Source organism: Tauraco erythrolophus, chromosome 3 (genome assembly GCF_009769465.1).
Source record: "Tauraco erythrolophus isolate bTauEry1 chromosome 3, bTauEry1.pri, whole genome shotgun sequence".
NCBI lineage: Eukaryota > Metazoa > Chordata > Aves > Musophagiformes > Musophagidae > Tauraco > Tauraco erythrolophus.
Window position 1 is genome coordinate 26,309,518 of NC_141467.1, and position 24,600 is coordinate 26,334,117.

Below are 24,600 nucleotides of genomic sequence, written 5' to 3' on the forward strand. Positions count from 1 at the left end.
CACAGGCTAAGTAGAACCAGATAAAACTGATGTTCTCAGAGTTCATGATCAGACACGTTTTGCTGCTTCTAACTTCCTATCATTGCTTCACTCCTGAGCTGATTTATTTTATGTACATTTTATGCTTAAACTGACCCTGGTTCACTTAGAAAAAGGAGGAGATAATCTTAAATCAGTGTTTTTTCCTGATCTTAGAAAAAGCTCCAACTGCTTTTTAATGTCTTTATGACAGCATGCTACTGCAAGTATCCATTTCAACCTACTTCTTGCTGCAGGGCACAGACTATTGCATATGTAATGACAAGAGGAAAGAAAAATATCTAAACATGTCAAATACTTTAAAGCATTTGGGTGGCTTTAAAAAGCTCGAAGATTTTAAAGGAGTTATTCAGAATTTTAAAAGGCGCTGCTTCTTTTTTTTTTTGTCTGAAAGCAAAGACACTAACATAAACCACTGACTCTGCTTCTATATTGCATCCAGGATCACGGCTATTGATTTAACTAATCGTGTGGGTTGATTTATTTTTAATGCTTATTATGTTTGCTTTGTCAGCTATCCACAGATAATAAGAGACTGAACTAAACTCTTTTTTCCTCTGCCATTGGTAGCTAAGCACCGAAATCAGCATCAAACTGAATGTTTTATTTTCTTTGTTTCTTGAGAACTTTACTTTCAAGTTTCAGCTGGGATTCTTTGCTGCAAATGCACTGGCCAAGGCCATATCATCCTTATATGTGCTGATGCCCCTTATGAAATTCCGTTGCTTTTTAGTAACTGGAAGTTTCCTTCTCCCTAGTTTTGTGGTCATGGAGACTGACTTTTGACAATCAGGTATCTTCCCTTCTACTTCTATGAGTAGATGAAGTCAAAATTTGAATTAGTGAGGACAGCAGGATTAGATAGGACAAGGAAATGTAGTTTTTTATATCTGTACTTCTTTCTCCGTGAAAGCCATCCAAGCAGGAAATGCATTTTCCAGGCGGTTTGCCTTGGGCAGCACTGACTGGGTTGATATTTAATCCTGTGGATTCTCTCCACCATGGGTGAGAGTTCCTCTCGAAGGGATTCTGGGAGTAACTGATGGGGGATGTTGAATCCAAAAATACTCTCCACATCTGGCTATGGGATTGACAGTGCAGGCAGCTGGGAGTTACAGGACTTATCCACTTGATTGTACTCATGGTAGATGTTCATTTAGGGGAGAAACAGGCACCAAACCCTCCCAGAAAATGAGGAAAAACACCTGCAAGTTTCTCCTATTAAAAAAAGTACATGTGTATATCTATTATTAAACATATATATGTATATTTATAAATAAGATTCTATTTATTATATTATTATAGAATATCTAAATAAAAAGTGCCTTCTGTAAATTTAGAAATGAAACTCTATGTGTTAACGTGAAAGACTTCTCAGGATGTCTTTTAAGTGACCTCCTGAAAATGTAGCTCTTTTTGAGAAAAAAAATGATTTTATTGTGAGTTTTGTTAATTTTTCATGCTAGGCTGGAGCTGTGGTATGTTTTCCTCATGCTGCTGCATCGTCATTTTAATTTTTCCTGTAGGATGAACCCAGTTCTGGGATGGATCCCTGCTCTAAACGCTACCTTTGGAAAACAATCCTGAAGGAAGTTCAGGATGGTTGTGCAGCGGTGCTGACATCTCACAGGTAAAACTCTCATCCCAGCAGTCAGCATGTTCTTGTTCTCTCTCCTGACCTTCTGTCAACTGAGAGCCGAAGAGCATATTCTGAAGGCATGCTCACCCTGGTGTGAAACACGGAATATGTCTTGGTGTCTTATGGCAATTCCTTCCTGCTTGTGAAAATTGAATTTGCATGAATCCTAAATATTTTCTATATTTAATTTTCAAGGATTAAAATGTGGCTTAAGGGAGCTGCAGGCACAGAAAAAAAAAATGATGCAATTAATTCTTCCTTTTCTATGCTCTTTCTATTCAATATTGGAGTTTCCCTTGCTTGGAATACCAGGTTATTCTTTTGCAGCTGCCCGCTTTACAAATGCTTGTAAAAGGAGTTGGGAGTGAAAAACCCTCTTCTGATTTTATTAAGGATTCTGTTATGCATCAGTGTATGAAAAGAGTGTGCCATGGCATCCTAAAGACAGACGCCTCAGCTATTCTCTGTATGCACCACTGGCAACAGCAGCAGTGACCCCACACTCTTAGAAGAGTCTATCTACATTAAATATCTTGTCAATTGTCTGATACGGTCATTGATATATCAGGTTAATGGAGGAAGTATCAATACTCTTTTGTAACATCTATAGTAAAATGGAATAAATTAAATGTTCCCTTAGAGAATATAGTATAGTATGTATAATTATATATTAAGTGCTTTAAGAGAGGGAGAGATCATGAGAATCTGCCCGGAGAGGACAGAACTCACTAATCAAAAAAGCAATGTAACATTTTGGCCAAATGAGATGCAAAGCATAGGTGAATCAATAAAACAATACAACAAAACTTCCCTCAGTATTTTCTAGATATTGTTAAATTTTTTTCAGATGTTCTCAAAACATATTTGTTGGCCCTATATATGTGTGTGCTACGTTATTAATGGAAAAATGATCTCAAATTTTCTAGTATTCTATTTACAGAAGCTGAATCTTGAAAATCACATACCTATATTTAATCCCCAAGTGCTTACCAGCTCACTCATTTAGGGAACAGAAGTTATGCATTGTGAATTAAGCTGAGTGATTTTAAGGAAACCGTGCTTTGACTTTTCAGTCCAGATCAAGAACCCTTTGTTGTCAAACACCAGCTAAACAGAAGAGAGCTGTGGTCTTATTACTAGTACACTGTGAGTAATAAAAAAAGAAAATCCATCAAATTCATACTCATTTAACTTTACAAATGAAGGACTTGAAGCAGATATAAGTACAGTGATAGTGTACACTTTTCATTTCTAATTAATAAGGCATTGTTGTCCCAGAGTGGAGGAAGGAGAAATTATTTTATACTATTTATACCATTTGCTGAAGGCCATTGGGGTTTTATTTGAGATTCTTTCAAAGGCTACTTGTATAAGTAAAGGAATTTTTCTCATGAAGTGAATCTTCGTGCGCATCAACAAATAAGTGCATCAGGTATAGAGACGTTTTCCTGTGTAAAAGTTAGTTTTTGAGGTCTATTTACTCAATTTTCACAGACAATGCTTAACTTGTTTTGAGAGGTAGAAGGAGTGAGATTATATTAACTGTCCATATAGGCCTAAATTTGTGTTACTTTGCCACAGCTGGGAAGTATTATGCCAAGGGGAGCAACAGGAGTTACTCCACCCCAAAGAGACTCAGCTAACTTCCTGATCTGTGGGAAGATGCGTTAGCAAGCGCTCTCCCCATCTCTCTCAAATATAGTAGCTTAGCAGTTCTCACCGTATCCCTGTCCTATTTTAAGGAAATTGTTCCTAGAAGGGTACTTAATTGCCATACTTCTTCAGTAAAAACATTCTAATTTGGACTGGCACATGGCTGAGGTGCAGAAGACTCCTTTAGCTATCTCAGAAGGATTGCGGAGTGCACGCAGTGAATTGCAGGAACATCAAACAACGTTGACTCCTCTTTGAGATGATGGATATATCCTGACTGATGTTCTATGTCTAAAGTGATACTTTGGAAGAGCCGCTCACACAATTCCGTTTAATATGTAAAATGGCAGCCCATCTGCCCTAAGCTTTCAAGTTAAAGTCATTGTTTATCATCTGAAGCAGTCGCATCTAACAGAAGCCTGCTTTTCTATTCAGCTGCATTTCCATGTCCTAAATTCTGTTTGGTTTGTAGTGTTCTCCATCTTCTTCTATCCTACAATCAGATAAAGGGTAACTACTTTTTAAGGGTATGTACTGTGCAAGAGGCAAGCTGAGCAAACTTACATCGTTCTTCTCCCTCTATCCTAGCTCAGAATGACTGCAAACAGATATTACAGGGAATAACAGAATTTGTGTTTCTCTCATTCAGAAATGAGTTTTGGATATTGCCTATCAGGTATTTGCCTGTGGTAATAAAACCTTTATATTGTGGCCAGAATTGTCCAATTAGTTTTGGACTGAAAACATGAATTCTGTTTAGGGCTCTCTTCCAGCTTTTAGGTTGTAATAGCTTTTGATATGTTCTGACTTACAGTTTGGACTATTACCTTTAAAGTCAAAGGTTTTGTGTACCCCTTTTTGCAGCTATCTGAGTTCCTTTCACTTTATTTAAAGTTAGAAATAAATAGTGTTCTCTATTTTCACTGTTATTTTTTTTAACCCTTTTTTTTTTCCCCTTTTATTTTGTAGTATGGAAGAATGTGAAGCCCTCTGCACAAGGCTTGCTATTATGGTCAATGGAAGTTTCAAGTGTCTTGGCTCTCCCCAGCACATTAAAAACAGGTATTATATGTCAATATCAAACCTTCTGCAGCTACATTCAATCTAAGAGCTGACTAGACACTTTAATAGTGCCAAGGCATAAATACTTACAACTGCTAAGCACATCTTTCTTTTCCTGCTGTCAGTGAAGTTTAAAAAGAGCCAATTAGGATATCTTAGCAAGCTAAATTGACATACGGCATTGCTAAAATGCTTTATAGTCTGCACTGGTAATTGAAAGAGACAGATCTGTATCTGAAATGAAGCACTTCTGCACTCAACCTGAGAAATACGTTGTGAGAATTCAGCATGTTGAGATGAAATACGCTTTGGTTCCTTGCGAGCTCTTGTACCTGGAAGAAGTACTTTGAACAGGTCAGCAGCCAGTAAGACAATGAATGTGTTTAGAATCATGTCTGCTTCCTACTGAACTCACTGGCAATTGCAGATATTTGTGCCGTGCTTTCTGCATCCTTCTCCTGGTGTGCATGAGCCTCTCTTCAGCTTCAACTCTTCTCATGAGTTAACTTGATATCTGTTAATGAGGGTGTTTATTTAGAGGATGGACTCAAACCACCATAAATGAAACAGGATCAGAAGCTGAGGGGAAAGTTGCTGCAACTTACAGCCAGAATGTTTACATTCAGTAATAAGTAGAATTTTTATGACACCCAGACAGTCAGCTGTGTAAAATGATACAGCTCATTTATAAGCAGCAAAGCTGCACTGCTTTGTACTAGCACAGCATTTAGCACTCTTAAGTGCAGACACATTTGACAATGTAAACAAGCTCTGCAGAAATGTTTTGGAATGACTGTCTACCATGGTTGTAGGGCAGAAGTTATCTCTGTCTCAGATAGCTTCTTGTCCCTTGAGAATGCTTTCGGCTTTCTGTCCTTCAGTTTGAGTAGAACTGCAGGCCCTTCTTTCGCAGCTACATTCGCATGACTGGCCTGATTCACGTTTACTTTAATAAGCTCTCTCCTTCCAAGGTTTTTTCATCAAGACAGACTCGGAGCTAGAGACCTTACGAACTGGATGGTGTAAAAAATTGAGCTCTGCATCTGTACTTCTGATTGTTCTGTGTGATCATAGCCTTCTTTTCATGTTTGCCTACCTTTCAGAGAGTAGTTGCCTCAATTTCTGGAGGCATGAGAAGTCAATCACCCATCAGCATTTTCTGCTTCTTTTGTATCTAGCTCTTTGTCTTTGCCATCCTGTCTCTTATTCCCAAATTTCTGAGCATAGAGTGGAGTAATTTAGCAGGAATGCAAGACACCCTTTATTCCTTTTGTAGTAAGAGAGATAGATGTCTGTAGAGGACAATGCAGACCTTGGGCAGGTGAAACTGCTTTTTGAAAATGTGTGCATCCCCTAATAAGGAAAAACGGCATTACTTATGCACTCCAGTTGAGTGCATGAAGTTATCTGGGAAGAATGTGGGTCTCCCCTTTTTATGTTTCAGATAAAACATCGGAGTGAGTGCACGTCTCTGTTTTACAGCTTGACCTTGAGGGGCAAACCCAGGTGTTCTACAAAGGCCAGCTTCGCTTTTATCTTCTCAGTGACTTTGTCATTGTTTTGCCACTCCTGATGTTTCCTTTAACAGCATCTTTTCATCCACCTTCTTAGGGAGTAAGACATCATAAGCATACACATAACTATGCACCATATTCATATAAATGAGACAGTTACTTCTCAATTTTCTGTACCGTCTCTGTAGATATACCTCTTTCAAATCACAGTAAGCAAATCAATGCAGAAGAATAAAATATATGACATGCTGACAGTATCTTCAAATTAATTCTGAGAATGTCAAGACATTCACAGATCAGCCATTCAAGATCAGGGCTGCATGAGCGTCTCTTTTAAATTCTCCAAAGCAAGGTCATGATAAGAATGTTTGCCAGTCATATTTGTAGCAATTATTTGTTTAAAATAATTGTGATTTTTAAAAAGCACTCCTTCTCTATGTTGAGTATTTCATACTATCAGCAAGTTAGTGTTCCTTGTATTGCCATGACAGTTCTCTGATGCATGTCAGCGGCAGTCATGTGCACTGAATACCGATACTGCTTTTCCATAGAAACTATCCAGCTGAAGTGGCAATAAGATTTTTCATCTAAGGCAGAACTAAAATCCCTTTAACTCCTAGCTTATTGGTTGATTTAGTCTCCAAATTTTCCACACTTATTGTTCAGAATCCTACTGAATTTTTCTAAAGCCTTGGAACGTTTTATTAGGAAAAAATAGTCACTAGCTTTATCAAAGGTTTTAATTAAAATCATGCAGTAGTTTGAATTTTCTCTGACTGCCTAATTCATTTTCTTGGCTTTCGGGAGCAAAGCCACTGTAGAGGGCTCAGTCTTAAAAACTCATATACACACAGCTGTTAAAGCTTGATTTTTTGTTTGTTTGTTGTGTTTGTTTGTCTGTTTTAATTAAGTATACAGTAAAGACATTTCCATGCTTTCTTTGGAAAACTTTTGATAAGTGCTGCAGAGAAGCCAAAGACTGTCCCTGTGCTCCGTTTATTTTGTTGCTTACTCTAGCTTTCAAACTTTCCTCCAGACAGATCTCCTGGCTATGGTTTTCTTTACCTGCCAGTACAGTGCTTCATCATAAACCCCAGGCTATCACACACCTAATAAATAAAGTAATTGCTAAGGGATTAAGAAACCCAGTACTTCTGTGTAATTCATGTTCCGAACTTATTTGAAGACAATTTCCAGATGCGCTACCATGTACCTTATGGAGGGCTTCTGTAACTACATGAAATGGGAAAGGAGAAGAGAAGCAGGATTCTTTTATTTGTTACTCCAAAACCATTGAAACAATTAAGCTTTAAATTATTTTAATCTTTTCATTTTCTCACTTTCCACTCCACCTGTGAACATCCTGAAAAACTTCCAGGACTTGAAAGAGTAATGAGTTACTCCTTCCTTCCCATTTTCCTTCCCTCCCTATGATTTAATAGCCCTATCTTTCTCACTGCCATACAGAGCAAAATGTTATTCCTTCTAAAGTGATAGACCATAAGGATTTCTAAATCTACGATTAGGAAACATCTACCAGCAGAACACTTTCTTTAACAGCCACCTCCGCTGTTACAGTCATCAGTCATTTCTATTTTTCAGTGTTTTCCTGCAATTAGCACTGTCTAGTGTATTTGTTCCTGGCACCATCTCACAGTAACAATCCCATTGCCTTACATTTTGTTTAACAAAACCATTCCATGAAGCAATGTAAGTGAAGGAAAACACAAGCAAAACTGATATTGCTGCATCTGATCTAATCTAAATCACTCGTACCATAAAAATTGTTTTTTGATGGTGCTTTTGTGTGCTATGCATGTGAATGAATTCTGCTGGTAATATACATGTTTATATTAATAGGCAAAAATGGTACTTAAATAAATTAATGAGGACCATAGTTGTAGATTAATGTATTTATTCTGTTAGATTTTGCAGCTTTTTTTAAAAAATTTGTTCTTATTTATAAGGAGCTCTTCATATCCTTTAGTTTGTCTTAAACAAATCAAACTGAAAACATTTTAAAATCAAGTACATTATTTCTTTATAATAGAATGAGTGCTGTATTGTAAGAAATCACAGTAGGAGCACATTTTGATATCATGTGATTACATTAGCATGTCGCAATAATTTTTTTCCTCTTTTATATGTAGCTTCATCCACCAAAATGAACATTTTTTCTTCTCTTCCTGATGATTCTGTCTTGATGGAAATCCTTGGAATTGCTTTATTCGCTTTTCCTTTAGTACCATTCCAGCCTATAAAGTCTAGATTATGATGACCTTTTTGACAGATGCGTGATGAAGGCTTAATGGGTCTTCCTTGGGGCCCTGTTAAATTTGTTGCTTTGCAGTGGTGGGAAGTTTCAAAGATTCAGCTTTCTCTCTCACTACACTTTCAGCCCTTGGCAGATGTGAAAGACCGTAGTCTTGGACTGCATACAGCTTTGTCAGATGGCGGTACAAAATTCCGCTATGAAGGGTATGGGTGAGCTCCAGGAAGATGCTAATGTGAAACATAAAAGCTTCACAGGGATATAAAAAGTGACACACGCTGCTTCCAATGTGTGAGACTTGATTCATTTTTCCAACTCTTCTGCAAGCCTCTTACAAAACACTCATCCAAAATGTTTCCTCGCTACAAATGTAGGTGTTCGGGTTTCTGCTCCCCGATGTTGAGACCTGAGTGTATTTATGTATGTTTAAACAAATTTAAACTCAAAAGTTTCTTAGTAGAATAATAAGCATTCGTCTTCTTAAGAAGGGTCTTTTGTTGCAGGTGGCAATTTTCTGATTAATGCCAAGAAGATGCTAGCTGTAAAGAATGAACTGAAGGGCAATTTCCAAAAAGTTAGCATCTTAGTTCTAGGTGTAGTTTGTATGAGATAGATGTGTTAGCAGTTACGCGTGTTAAAACTTAATTTCAGGCAACTTCTGCCAACTGAGTCAATTACTCTAAATTGTGAATGAATTACATTTAAATGCTCTCTCCAGTATTCTCCATTATACTTAATGGTTTTTTTAAAAATTCACAGAAGCATTTCCATGTTAGATACAGCTGGCCAGTCCTCTGGGAACAACATTTTGAATACTATCCTTCATTCTAGGGCCATCTGGACCAACTTCTCATAGCTAAAAAACCCATACCAATTTTTCAAGTGCTGGACACACATCAAGTCTTTGCTCAAATTTTATCAGCAAGCCATCTGATTAAATTACCCAACGATTAATCCATTTGTTATAGCAGAGTTAGAATGAAAAATGTGTTGGCAAGCTATTTACACTTTGTCTTCTTTTTAAAAAAGGTTGATTAAGAATATTTTATTGCTTTTCTCAAATTCACACATGTACATTTCTTAAGAGAGGATTAAGTTTAAAGATCTCATGAATATTTCATCCTTCAGTGGAAACTGTTATTATACTAACAGATATGTTAGCATTAAGTTCCTTACATGCCATAAAATAGAGAAGTGAATATAATTTTTATTCCTGTTGACTAGAAAACAATTTCCTCTTGTACATGAGAAAAAGTGTTAAGGCAGTAGATGTGTATTAATGTAATATAGATATTAGTTTATCTTCCCAGAGGAAAGCTTGAAGGAAAGAGTTCATACAATTTTAAAAAAACATAGACTGAGAGTTCAGAAATGAGCAATATCTTTGCACTCTCATAAAACTTTGTGCAACATTATTTCAGCCCAACTGTGTGTGTGCATTACAATGCTTCAATGCTTTTTTGTCTTTTTACACTATGTTTTTCACAGGATGCTGCAAAATAACTGTGTACACGTTAGCTCAATGAGCAAAAGCTAACCGAGATTTCATTTTCTCCTCTTTTCCTAGTATGTGATCTGTGTACTGTCTTTACCAGACATTTATCAAACCTTTAAATTCAGTATTATCAGCATTCAATGGATCAGTGCTTCATAAATGTTGACATCTATCTTTTCCACTTTACTTCTAGGAAACAGGATTTGAAATAATTATTCCAATTTTATAGAGAAGTAACTGAACGATGATGCTAAAGTTAAAAGGGTTTGAGTATTCAGTCTGAGCAGTGTATGGCTAAATGTTTTCCATTTGTTTAACATTACTTTCAGACTACACCACCTGTTAACGTCATCTGTAGCCGTGGGTGTTTCTGAAAGTACTGTGAATTCCTTCTGCAGACTGGAGCCCTAGATCTCAAGGTGGGCCCTTAACAAGATAGGAAAGCAGTAGTGAAAAATGTAGTCTAAGTGAGTTACCACAGATCACACAGGTATGATGGAGTGGAAGGGTAGGATTAGATTCCCTGGGGTCATACCAGAACTGTGAAGCAGTTTCCTTTTCTCATAAATCTATCTTATTTGCAACATTTTCTAGATGCTGCAGTAAACAAAGCCGTTTGTCTGAGCAGGTACCTCCAGTATATCTTGTAAGGCATTCATGATAGGGACTTCATTAAGAGATGCTATGTGATGGGGTAAATAAAGCTTATTACGTAATGGCTTAAATTTTAAATTTGCAGCTGGTCTCCATTCTAGCACTTTCTAACTTGAGAGTTTGACCTTGAAGTGTTGATAAGGTCCTTTTAATACACATTTTAGTGTGTAATATCCTGGTTTTTATTGTTATTTTTTAAACTTACTTAAAAAAACAGTATGCCAGAAAACAATGATAACACCACAATGATAATGTTACTTCCTCCTGCCTTTTCACTATTGAGGCCCAGAAGGTACTCTGAGGAAACAGTTTCGGTTCTTTGTAGGCTGCGCCATCAGTCTTGCACAGAATTACAATGCTGCTGTTCCTGTTTCTCTGGAAATGTAATATATAAATAATACAAGAGTAAACAGGTCTCTGATGTGTGCCTGTATACGCAGACATGCAAGCTCGTTTACAGACAGATTTTGTGTGTGCACATGTATAAAAAATTAACAAGATTTTTTTGAGAGTTTTTACCATATTTGAAAATCATGCCTAAACACTTACTTAAAAGCTACGTTCAGAGAGGAAGGCAAAGTTGCACCCTGCATTGCTTATAACCTGCGGCTGTCACTGTTATGGCAATGATATTACTGAATACAGAAATTAACTTTAGATAGCTTGATATGAAAGCCTGGAGCGTGTGTGATCAAATAGTGCATGTACAATATACTCCAACAAGTGTTACTTGTTTTAATAACTGTTTTCATGTTTCTATTGTTACCCTGCAAAAATAATAATTAATTTAAAAAAAAGATTAAACAAAATCTATGAATAGTGTACGGAAGACAGATTTTATAATGTATTTGTTATGTCTATTTATTTGTTTGCACCTAATCAAGTTTATCCGTTCAGCAACACTGAGTTTATTCTGAATAATTGCAGAAGGAACTCACGTTTTGCAAGTGATAGTATATTTACATTTTATTTTAGCATTTTTTAAAAACCAAGCAACTATTTCCAATTTAAAAACCTTTTTCTTTGCTAGATATCATCTTTACCTGCCACTTAATAGATGAAATAATTAAATCTATTATGTGATTTAAAATTATCTTAAACTGTTATGTATTTCTTTTAATAATTTTATTTCATTTTTTTGTTTCTTTTTCCAATGTTTTTCAAAATATTTTGTGTTTCAATGTTGTTGAAGTTATGTTCTCTTTAGAAATTGTACTTGTGTTTAGGGCTGTAAGGGGAATGACCTGAATCTGTATCCCGTGCTTTAACAATCATACTGGAATAACTAAGTAAGCTTGTCTAGATGAGGCCTGCTTACTTAGGGAAAGTAGAACCGTATCTATCTGCAAATGAATGTAAACCAAAGCAGAGTGGAAAACAGCACAGTAACAAATTATTCCCCCTCTTTGATTTATGGCATATATTCTAAAAGATGCAGATCCTTGCAGACATTAAGTGCCAATGTTCTCTATTATTTTTTATTTTGTTATCCAATAACGTCATTTTGGAGTAATCTTTTGATCAGTCAGACTAGCACATACATAAAGTATGCACATTATATTTCCAAGAGTAAACTTTCTGGGAGCTGTAATTTTTTGATGTATATATATATATAGCACAGCATTATCCGGGAAAAGTAATCTTTGATAAGTGGAAGAAAAGCGTATGGATGATTAGATGCTTTTCTTATTCATTAAGGATTAGGAAATAGGGCCATGTTCTTGATTTCCTGAGGTTACATTCAGCAATTTTGATTGGGAGAGAGAAGAGATGGTAAATGGGCTTTGGGAAGATTCAATGGGATAGTCATTCTTGACCCTGCTGTAAATTAAAACAGTGGTTTCTAGGTTTGGTTTTTTTCTTTTGTGGACAAGCAAACTCCTAAAGAGTTTTATATGAAAATGCAGGGGTTTGTAAAGCAAATAGAAGTCTGCTGATAATGGACTTTCTTTTTTACCCTTTACAGGTAAAAGGGGAAAGGTTTAAGCTTTGAAAAGCACTTGGTTAGTACCTCTAGGGACCCCTTGTGACCAGCCATGCTTAGGCTCAGCTGTGTAGCCACAAAGCATTGTGTTTCAGCAACACCTTTTCCTGTCCCCATTCAAATTTTTGGACCACGACCTCTGAGGAATGAGCAGAAGGGAGCATTGAGAAGCTATTATTGCTTGATCTGCCTCAAATGACAACATCTCTACTTGGTATTTTTGAGAATTTTCAGCCTTTGGGCAACTAAATCCACTTCCATTCCCATTATAGCACTAGAAAGAGCACCAAGAAAGCATCTAGGGGAGACTTGCTCATCAGTATGGATCTGGCTGCTTTTATTCCAGTGTGTGAATGCAACTCATGTAGACACATATCTGAAGTAGTTTTATATTATCCATGTTTGTAGTGCTGGCAGTGTGGCTGTGGAACTGTATCATGGGCTGCAAAACCCTTCTGAGAGCTGAGGAACCATTCGGGTGGTCAGCCCATGCTGACCTCCTCTTTGTGATATTTATACTGAAACAACCGTGAGGTCAGATCAAAGACCAATCTAGTATCCTCTCTTTTACAGTGACCAGGAGGGAAAAGTACAGGAAAAGGATAAGCACATGAAGTTACTTTTCCACATTACTCAACTACCCTTCAGCAGTTTGTTGCTTAGAGGCTTCCTAAACCAGAGGTGGTCTTACTGGATTTTTTCCCCTTCCCTCCCATGAATTCCTCTAATCTCTTACTCAACACATGTCAAGTTCTGGCATCCAGCAGATCCTGTGTCAATGAGTTGTACAGTTTGCCTATGTGCTGTAGGGAAAATTACTTCCTCTTCCTGATTTTGCATTGCCTTCCCTATAAATTAATTTGGTGCCCCTTGTTGTTGCATGAGAAGCAGAGGAGAGTGAAGAATTGTTCCTTAGTTACATCCCTTAGGCCAATCATGATTCTGGGCTCTGTAAAAACACGTTTCTACCACTAGTCATCTTTCTTCTATGCTGAAAGTTTTAGTCTATTTAGTCATTCCTGATATGGAAATTATTCCATTCCTTGTTGCAATTTTATGTTCCTTTTGTTCCCTTGTTTTTTGAGCCGCTCAGCTAGCTTGAGGATGTATGTAAGCTCAGTTAGCTTGAGGACCTATGTAATTAAAGATGTGGAGTACTTGGATGCATTTTGTAGTCCTTGCTAAGCTTGTGCTTCTGCAGTTGATGCTGTTGTTAATACTCAAGCTAATTAGTTTACAATCAGTCTGGGAATTTATATTTTCGTTTCGATCTCATGGTGGTATTTTAGTGGGTAAAGCACTCAATAAATAATACTCCCAGAACAGTGATGAGGTGAAAGTCAAGCCTGAACAACTAGTTTGACTGAGGGAGAAGAGGAACGATAGAGAGGAAAAATATTTTTTGTCAGAAAGTGTGGGGTTTTTTTGTGTGTTTATACACAAATAAAAATGCATGTGTTGTTAAAGTAATGTGGTAGAAATTAGCGATAGAAAATATCTTTGTTGAATAGCTTTGAAGAGATGGTGATTCTTTTGTGGCAGATGGCCGCTGAACAGGTGTGCTGGCTCAGTTTATGCCAGTTTAATGATAATGTTTCCCTCCTTAGGTCTTGAACTATCAAGTGCTAAAGGTTTGATTCTAACAGTGCTAATCAAACCAGATTGTGCTTTTCTCTGTAATTCCACTTTGGGTTGCTGAATTAATTATATTGTCTGAACCAAGGAGGAAAACAGAGGGAAAAAAATGGTCAACTCAATTTCCATTGCTTCAGTTCACTACTAAAAGCAGCTTACTGATTATAGCAAGGGGAAACATTTGTTGCTTATCGGCTTACTCTGTATGGGGAGCTCTTGTACTAAAATGAATTATAATATCAAGGTATAGAAGCATCAGAATTTGACTAGCCAAAAGAAAAAAAAAAAAATCTTTTCAAGCTTATTGCTTGTACCATGCTGCTGTTTATACCATTCACAATTTAGAATTAAGCCAAAGTTGCACAGACTTCTCTGGCTTTGCTAATCAGAATTTTTATTCATTTTCTTAGGAAACTTCATTGCATACAACAATTTCATTTTATGAGACTGTTGAACGTCTCCATAAGCCAGCATTTTTCAAACTGTAATTCAACAGTGGCTGTGTAGAGGTGCCAGAAAACTGATCAGAATCAATGATCTCTTGTAAAATGTTGCCTCAGGTTGGCTGTCAACTAAATTGAACACCCTTGTTAACTATATCCATCTTTGTAACATCTTTTTTTATTGTCACATGTATTTTTTCAGGGATGATGCTATGCATTTAAAACGTTTAATTAAAGATCTATTATGTGTTAGTAAATCATTGCAAAGTGAATCAACCAGCCACTGCTTTGGATTCCACCTTATTTGGGATCTTTTTTGGTGTAACATCGCTGTTCATCTGTCAGATTGCACTGCCCGGTGAATATTTGGTACTCTGCAGCTTGGACCCAATAGGTTTTAATTCATATAATGTCCTTCAGGAACCAACAAACAGCAGACTGCATCAGCAGTGTTTCTTCTTACTCCATTTCAAGCAGTTCAGTGGTTCCATTTGACTGTAATAAAAAATAAACAAAAAACCTCAACCAAAGACCAAAATCCCAACAATAACTTATTTGTAATGGGACTTTTCATACAATGCTATTCTTTATGCAGAAGTTGCCACCGTCATACCTAAAGTGTAGCAACTATGGTTTCATTCTACACAAAGAAATAGGATTCTTGTCTGAGAAGATCTTTGGAAATTGCATTTTGAATTCATATGAAATTCTTAATTGAATAAAATCTGCAGTCTAGAATTTTCCATTGTGAAAACTCGCCCTGCTCTGAAATCAATGAAGAATTTATTGCTTTATACAAAAATGTTCTGATCCAACACAAAATAAAAGTTAAAGCACTTTCATTGTTATACACATATTACAGATGAGGAACATGTGGTTCTTCATATGAAGTATTTTGCTGGGAGTCACTCGGACAGTGGTTAAACTGGACAGATGTCTCAGATCAGTCTTTTCTATTTTTTATTGCATTTTGATTGATATTCTGTAGACATTTTTTCTGTATTGGAAAAGGGCAGCATCATAGAGTGTGCTGTTATATACTTTTGCTTTGATCACATGAAAATGTGCTTCACACCTGTCAGATCCAATTAACCCAGAAGATAGTCACTAGAAACCCAAGAACTGGAGTAAGGGATTTGGCAATGAATAATCATAGAGCTGAAGATTGAAGAAAAGGGAGTGATGCTGAAGTGAAGGATGAAGGAGTGGTGGTCAGTGGGGAGATGGAGGAAGTGGTGGCAGGTTGCTAGGGGGACCTAGGCAGTGCAGTCTGAGCTTCCTGCTACTCCTCCAACTCTGCCTTTCCATTGCTCACTAGCAAGAGGGAACAGCAGCGGCAGAGGAAAGCTCTTCTGGCTTGGCTCCTGCTATTCTTTTTTCCCTAGCAACTAACCAAGAAGGTAAACCCAAACGGAGGATGCAAAGCTGTAAAGGAGGGCTGGGAGGGGAGGGAAGAAGAAGCAGCCCTGTGTCGCCCCATCTCTGTCCTGAGATCTGCCCTTGCACCTTGCCCTGGGAACTGGTGCTGTATAATTTCCATTGCTTAAGGAATATGCATAAGGATATAGTTGCCATTTCAGTGTTTACGGGTTTATTGCAACTTCACCAACTAAATATTAGCAGTGAGTAAATCTAATAAAAAATAATGTGTTTGTTAGATTGCCTGTACTTAACTTTTATCACATGTATGTTGAGAAAAAGAAGTTCATTTTCTAAATTATTCTGAGACAGATTATGTAGCCATAGAGTTAAAGAAAATTCCTTAATATTGTAATATCCTTAAATATTCCTATACTTGCCTTTCTGTATCTGTAAAACACCGTTGTACTCACATTGCTGAAATATGCATGTGAATGTGCAGCTTTGTTAAAAGATTTGAAAAATAGTGCTACATGCCCATTTTTCTCCTCAGAAAAGTTAAAGGATTTTTTTTCTTCTCTAGTCATGATTGGTAATCTTAGCTTTTTGCTAACCGTTCAGAGCAATACAGCAATTAAAGCATAGTTTACTTAACATACATCCTGTAGTAACATAGGCATAACACACTTTTTTGTTTGTTTCTGTTTGTTATCATTAATTCAACAGCTTTCTCATTGAAATTTTATTGTTCAATAGTATAACACTAAAATCGAAGTGATAATGCAATAGGCATACATGATGTTATTTGACATAATCATAGGAAAATCAATTTAAGCGAATGTTCTTCCTGTCTTCATAGTGTAGTCCAATAGATTTATGTTTCTGTGCATCATTCTCAGGTTTGGCGATGGGTATTCTGTCAAAGTTTGGCTTAGTAAAGAAATAAACTATGGAAGAATGATTTTGGACTGTCTGCAACTGCATTTTCCTGGAACACAGTTTAAGGTACAGCTAAAACTCACCATAGTATTTGTTCTATGGCAGGAATAAGCATGGGCTGGTAAGAACAATATATACATGTTTGGATATATTGATCTTTTTAGAAAAAATATCTATGAGCATCCTTTTTATTTTCCTATTAAGCAATTCTTAAAAAATTGACTTGTGATACTGATTAAATCAACTCCAAGCATTTAGGCATAAATTAACAGGCTCTTTCTCTGAATGGAAATTTCCTGTTGCTTTTATTGGTGAAGTTGAACTTGCCTTTGTGTTCAGGTGAAGTAGGAGTGCAGTGTAGTCACTAAAAGTACTTGCTTTGATCGCTTTCTGATAAGGTCCAGAGATGACAAGTTTCAGTCTTTACTGAGATTCTTTTATTTGATGCGAAGCTTTCCAAAAGACCTGTAGTAACTACATTCCAAGAAAAACTCTCAAAGGCCTTTAATTATTTTGTGGTTTGGTTTTTGTTTTGTTTTGATTTTTTTAATTTATCTGTGTTTAGGAAAGTAATTGTGTAAAACTATGACTACCTTAGATATGAACCTGTTCGTGTACATGTTTATACATATTTGTGTGTGTTCACTCAGCCTTTTCCCAGACTATATTGTAACAGCACTAGTCTGTTGGATTAAAAACTTACAGAATAAAATTGTCCTAAATTTGTATATGTTTTATGAGATTAACAAAAGGTCATCTCAGAACATGCACAAAATGTGTTCTGAGTCATGAACAATTCTTTGTGCTATCAATGTGGACAAAAAATATTCTTGTTGAAAACCTCATATTTGCCATCTTAATCTGCAAAGAGAGCCTATTGAAGCTAAAGTGGTTATAAGCAAGTGTAACTTCGTCATAACGTGCACTCACTTTTATCTGTTTTTACCATTTTTGCTTGTTTTAAGGGACAGCATCTTAACCTGCTCGAGTACCACGTACCACGAAGTCAGGGATGCTTAGCAGAGCTCTTCAGAGTCCTAGAGAATCACAAAGCTTTTCTCCAAATCAAACACTACTCCATTAGCCAAACCACATTAGAGCAGGTATTTTTTTTTATTTATTTTTTCTTTCTTTTTTATTTTGATTTTTTTTCTGAACATGCTATGCATTGTAATTATTGACGTAGTAGTATACTATATCATTTGCTAGATTTGCCAAATGCATGCGATAAACCAGCAGTTCCAGACCATCTCAGGTCTTCACAGTAATTTCATGAACCCTACTGCATTTACGCTGGAGGTGAGCAAACTAAAAGCATCTCAATAAGCCACAGATTTGCACTATGAGCAAGTGTAACCAGTGCTTTCATGCATCTAGATCTGTGTGAGATGAGAACGTGGACTGTGAACTGCCACCTCTGCAGTCCAAATGTTGGGATCTTACTAATGTTCTCGAAAAGGCTGAACCAGTCTCTGTAAATCACAGTAAAACTTAGACGTACAGGACATTTTCCTGGGAAAGTTTTCTTTTGCAGTGAGTATCATGCTGCACATTAGAGAGCAGTGGAAGTGCACAAGCAAACAGAAGAGATCCCACTACTAAACACTGTGAAATCCTCTTTGGGCAAAAGGAAGAACAGACTGATGGCAAGGATGGGGTTCCTGGGTGGTTGTGATGTGTTACAGCATCTTCATATGCAACTTCTTGTTATGTATTCTACAAACTGAGAGAGTCACATCTTGTAAAAATATTAATTTTCTATGATGATGTGAATGTATTCCTTTTTCTCATGTGCAAATCATTAATGAAATACTCTGATCCGTACTGATTCATTAACTGCTTGTAAATGATCTATTCACTGAATGGCTGAATATAAGGTAATTTCAGCCTGTTGATTGTTCAGGCATTGTTCACTCAAGTTTACCGCTCTTCCATTATTCATGGTGATTCATCACCTCAGTCACCTATCATTGTTTCCTCTAGCTGACTGAGTGTCAGTTTTAAACAGGAAAACAGTTCTCCTGAATAACAAACACCCTTATAAGGCATCCCAAGTTTGATTGCATATGAATATGATCACTTGAATAAAGAATAGCCATCTTTCCCTCTACATTCCTTGCTGTGAAATAGCTGTGTGATTAAAAAAGTAAACAAGCCTTTCTGCAGTAAGATCTGTTTAAAAAAAAAAAAAATAAAATCAAGGAGACACATTAGTTGTTGAATCACCACTCTGCGATGTTCAGTAGCATACTTTCACTTTGAAATATCTGGACCGTTATCTGTGATGGTTATTGATAGAAACAACAGGCTCCAGTTCCTTAGGTTTGTAATTTCAAAGCAAATTAAAACAATTGTTTCCCACTAGCTTGTGCAGCAGTAAAATGTAATTGTCATACATAAGTTAATTTTGCCATTATTTTTATAATTCATCAACCATTGTGTTAGCTGGAAAGGTAAAGAGAGGTTATTTCTAGAGTTTACAAAACATACTGCTGGAGCGGTTCCCTCAATATAAACTATTAATTTTTGTGTCACAAAAGCTTAAGAAAGCACCTGAAAAATAGCGTGAGCTATGTCTCCAAAGCTTCAGTTCAAGTACTGTTATTTTCAAAGTCTTGCTTTTTTTCATGTCTTACAGGTATTCATTAATTTTGCTACACAGCAGCAAGGAGTCTCGCGTTCTTCACAAGAATCTCCTGTTGTCCATCATGACCTTCTGCCAGTCTAGGCTCAGAAGAGGATACAGTTTCAGCAGCATATATGTGTGTGCATGTTTGTGTATATATACATGCATTTTACATGCAATAACTTTTCAGCTGTTAACAATTTGTGTATGAGAAACAAAAGTAGAAGCAGAGGTAAGTCTGCATTTGTAGGCCAGAAGGAATGCTATGAGTTCTCAGTAAAACAAGAAACTGGTTACATGCAGATGAAAGATCTGCAAAAAGTAATGCTTTTCAAATGACTGGATTTTTATAATATAAATGACCTAATTAATACAGCTTTGTGTTTAAAAAAAATAATAAAAAAGGGGAAAAAAGGCTGATCTGAAATGTCATAGTGTATAGGAGATTTTTTTTTTTTTGTGGTGGCTCTGCATTCATTTGACTACAGTGATCTCTTGCATGCAAACTTCATATCTAATTTTTAGATAATAAGGCAAGAAAAATCCATCGAATAGTAGCAATAGCTAGGCTATCACCCAATATTTGTATTTAATAGCACATATTGAGAGGTTTTCGATTCCATATTAATTCGGTTCTATGTTGTGACAAGCTAAATTAGCCTTTTTATTGTATAAAAGATGCACTATATTCCATAAGGTTTTATGCTACAGAGGTTATTAGTGTCCTAGTCTGCTTCCCAGTTATCTTAAGTAAATTTAACAAGGTTTCATAAATCATACTTGACAATGCGTTTTCCCTAATGCCTGCAGGTTGCTGCTGGAGGAATGCTTGAGTATCTTAAAGTATCTTTTAATGACCTGTTTACTTTTTCTTGTATTTTGGTTTCTTTTTTCTTTTTTTACTAAAAAAAGAATGTCAAAATTCCGTTTAATGGACTTGTTAAAAGCAAATAAAATAAGCATTTAGACATCGATCAATAAACTTTTTGATACATTTATATTATGATGCTAGATACTTCAGACAAGGCTATGCCACAGCCTTGAGCCTACACACGTGTAAACGAAGTGAACATTTAATGAATAAAAACTTCTTGTGTAATGTGGTGGGAGAAAAAAATTATGAAAAAATTTGGAGTAAACTGCTGCCTCTTCGAAAACAGTTCTTTGGGGCTCCTGAGAAAAACAGCTGGTGCCACTTTTATTGGACTATGTTGTCTGATAGTTGAAATTGTATAACTGGTGACTTAAAAGTGAACTGCTGCAATGTAATTCTGAAGTGGGCAGGGAAGGGGAAAGTGTACTTTGAGGTGGAAGAATTTGATTTTAAATGGACAATTTTGCGGTGCTGCTGCTCTAATTCCCTGCTGTATGATAATAAAATATTAAAAAAAAAAAAATATATTTGTGTTTTAGGCTTTGCAAGCTGACTCAGAAGACAGTTTATTGAGGCTTAATTTGTTGGTGTGTTTTTGGCTCACTATGCTTTCTTGAAGTCAGAATTCAATTTACCTATTGAAATAAAGGTGAAATTAAATCCTGGAAAAATAAAAAAAAGTGAAGATTTAGAGACTTGGTCTGCATGTACTTATGGTTCAGAGTGAGTGAGCTTATGAAACTGTTTTATCATTAGAATGGCTTAGTATATAGTCTGCTGCGTAATATCAGAACTCTGCCATGCTCCTCAAGATCCAAAGCACTGAAGAGCCATTAAACCCCAACAGCTACCATCCTGGTAGAAATGCCACAATGGGATGGCTATGTTTGAGGTGAAACGAGTTATCTTTAATTTCTGTACAAGGCTGGGAGTGGAAAGTTTCTAAGGTCTCAAATCAGAACAAAAGAAGTTTGATATTGCAAAGCAGAGTGTGAAAGATGTAGTGGAGGTGAAAGAAGGCAGATGCAGGAAATTTGGGTAGAAACAGGGATATACCATCATAAATGTATCCTGCTTAGTTTCAGGATCTTAGGGTGGAAGAAACTGAATGTACAAGGCACAGCCAATCGTCTGTGTTGTAGTCTGAAACCACTCAACAGGAGAACATTTCTGGAGCTCTTGCTCAGATGAAAAAAATAGAAGGGAAAGTATGGTAAGAACATGTTCACAGGGCTTTCTTTTTTTTTTCTTTTCTTTTCTATTGGTGTGTTTATATCTGTAAATTGCTGGCATTAAGATTGATTGGCTTGTTTTTGTTTTTATGAACTACTATCTCTCAACCATCACAAGTCCTTAAAAAAAATTAAATGTATACAAGGGAACTTACAGGACGGATTTGGGAAATGAAATGGTGCCAGTTCTCAGGGTGTAAGGCAGCTGAGCCTAAAGGTCCTATTTGTATGAAACTGTGACAAGAGTACCCTTTCCTGCTTGGAAAGGGTGCTGGGGAATTGAATTAATAAAACAGTCCTGCAGCTTGCTTAGACCAAGAGACGCATAAAAACATATAAGACATTGTGGTGAGACTGAAAAACAGTGGCCTAGCTGAATGCTTCAATAAGGGAGCTTTTTCAAGGTTTGGCTGTGTAACACTAATTAAATGTCATTTTTTTCTGATTAAAATGTGAAAGATTATGTTAGTTTAATAGATGAATACAGCAAATAAGTTTTACTTCAGATTGATGGTTGAGTAAATTCAGTTAACAGTGTTTTTCTTTTTTTAAATTGCTTCATATGCATCTCAGGAGACCCAATTTAATTCAGGCAAGTAGCAAACAATGTCTGTCTACCAATCCTTTATGACTGAAGAAGGTCAAAATCTAATTGAGTTCCAGTGTACTGGGCTCTATCTCAGAGGATATTTTCCCTCTCCTTGACTTGCTGCATTCCTGAAGTATGTAAGTTTCAAGAAAAGTATTTTGAAGATTTTTTCTTTGAGGGGGTGTTATTTTTTTTTTTTTAAATAAATTCCTTATCTAGGAGTCTGGACACAAAAGGTCATTTAAATGTTAATGATAAAAGAATCTTTGAATTCATGAATCACACAGAAATATTTCTTCTTCTAACACCTCTGTATTTTGAAAAAAAAACATCTGAGGATTTTAAGCAATAATTTCTCTTGTGAGATTTTTGTTAGGAAAACTTCATGTTATTTTAACTGGAAATTTCTCTGACTGGGAAAGTGTGCTCTTCACCCTGAATGGGAAACTAGAATTACGCTCAAAGTTAGAAAGTCAACTGAATATCTGAAATGCTCAATATTGAAATTAGGAAGATGATTTTCATACTTTCAAGGGACTATTCCACTGTTCAAGTGAAAAGAAGAGCTTCCGCCAACCATAGAGCAGGTTGTTTCAGGCCCTAATTTAATTTTTATATATTTATAGAATGAACTGGGCAAAAATAAACTGTGGGTCTGAATCTTAAATTCAAAGGGCTACAGATTCAGTGGAGGTGGAGGGGTGGTGGGCAGGTTGGTGAAACTCATGAATTGTTGTTTTTAATTTCTGTATAGATATTTGTCCTGAAATGAAATAACTTATTTCTCTGGTTTGGTTCAGTCACGACCAAAGATTACAAATTCTCCCAGAGTAGTGGAAGATGTGCAATGTGATTTCCAGCAGAGAAATTGGGTGCCTTTTTAACTGGTGAAATTTGAATCACTGGGATGTGAAATTTCTTAAATTAGGGAGAATCTGACTCGTGCTGGAACTGCTCAACTCCTAGATCAGTCTAAACTCAGTTTAGGTAAGAATATTGCTTTCCTGGTCTTTTTCTAGTAAGTAGTAAAGCTGACACCTTCTTTGATTCAGTTTAATGTGATTTCATCTTTTTATGTCAGCACTTTCAATTTTTCTTTCTAAAGAATAGAGGGATCAAAGCTAGCAGTGCAAAGATCTTGCTTTAAGTGATTGAGAGCTGGCTAGGTTAGACAGCTTTTCTGAGACCTACAGCTAAAAAGAAAATGTTTTCTGAGTTGTGTGTTAGATACTTGCATTATAAATAAAACTGATGCTGCAAGTGCGATGAAGGTGGGCAGCAGGTATGAAGCAGAAATCACACCTATTTTATACTTGCACAGAAGGCAACAGTCTGCTGCTATCAACAGACAAGGTACTGCTGAATGTTTTAACAGATGAATTTTCCATGCTGAATAATGACATGGATCACTGAAAGAAATCAAAGCATTTTTCTTCTTTATTAAATTTTTGTATCAGAGTGGATATTGTTCCAGCAGTGCCCTCATGCCTATTGCTGCTTGGAAATATGTGTTGGGGCAAATTCTGGCTCCTTTCACAATGGCTCTGTAAAAACCGTAATCAGAGACATCTGCATATAGAAGTATATATGCACATCTTTAGTTTAAGCAGATCAAATCACCGAGATTCATATCTGCTTTCCTACCGAGTACAAATGGAAAAAAAGGAAATATACAAGCAAATATATTGACTAAGTCAATAGGTGAGATTTCCACCTGCAACTAATTTATTCCAGCTGTAGGACACCACACATGCATAATGTTGCTGCCTGTTAGGCTGCTGGTGCATGCCGTGGTCAATTTAAAGAAATGCCTTGGGATTCAGCTGACTATGAGGTGTGTGGCAGGAAAAGAATGAGATCCTCTAACATGCAACGGCATAAGGTAAGATCAAACAGGACTCCTTTCACCCTCATATTGAGGCAATAAAAGATAGTTTATAATTAAGGGTAGTACATATAATTCAAGAGAAAAATCAGAAAAATTTTTCCTTTAACTTGTGACGAATTAGAGAAATTGCAAACTTTATTCCATATAATATTTTCACACCAGTCTTACTTCCTGATCTACATACCACGTTATATGCATTAACCAGACCTCCCAAAAATCTCAACTCTCCCCTCAGAATTAAATATTTTGGAACTTGATTCAACTTGTACAAAATGTGAAAATTAGTGTTTTTTTTTTTCTTTAATTTTATTCAGAGCTGCTTCTTGAGACTTTAATAATTATGGCTGAGAACTTGAGTGAAGGAGTGTGTGACATTTATTCTGAATCAAATGGAATATGCATGTAATGATCTAGCTGAGGAGTTGCAGTAATTTAGTACTTTGTAGCTAATGATAATTCTCTAATAAGAAGAACCTGAAATTGTTTTCTTAGAAGTCTGTTATTATGAATAATTCTGTCAGCAATATGTGAATCCAAAATAGTTTGAATCTAAATAAGAGAGTACTCTCAGTATGTGGAAGGTAAGAATCCAGGGTAATGAACAACATTTTGAAGCGTTGTTTTGTTGGAGTTTTTTTCCCTTCCAAGTTAACTAAGTGATTAGAAGTGGCACTTGTTAGTGGCTAGCTAGTCACTAAAAATG

The 24,600-nt window shown here is 36.3% G+C and overlaps 1 protein-coding gene across 1 annotated transcript in view; it reads left to right on the forward strand.

Moving 5' to 3' along the window:
* LOC104380972 (ATP-binding cassette sub-family A member 13-like) overlaps positions 1 to 19,416 on the forward strand; it is a 155,317-nt gene extending 135,901 nt beyond the window's left edge. The window contains exons 39-43 of the mRNA XM_086608936.1: positions 1,566 to 1,669; positions 4,301 to 4,393; positions 16,649 to 16,754; positions 17,654 to 17,791; positions 19,327 to 19,416. Of these exons, the coding sequence (XP_086465062.1) occupies positions 1,566 to 1,669; positions 4,301 to 4,393; positions 16,649 to 16,754; positions 17,654 to 17,791; positions 19,327 to 19,416 (531 nt within the window). The remainder of the gene's footprint in view (positions 1 to 1,565; positions 1,670 to 4,300; positions 4,394 to 16,648; positions 16,755 to 17,653; positions 17,792 to 19,326) is intronic.
* Positions 19,417 to 24,600: the final 5,184 nt, after the last annotated feature.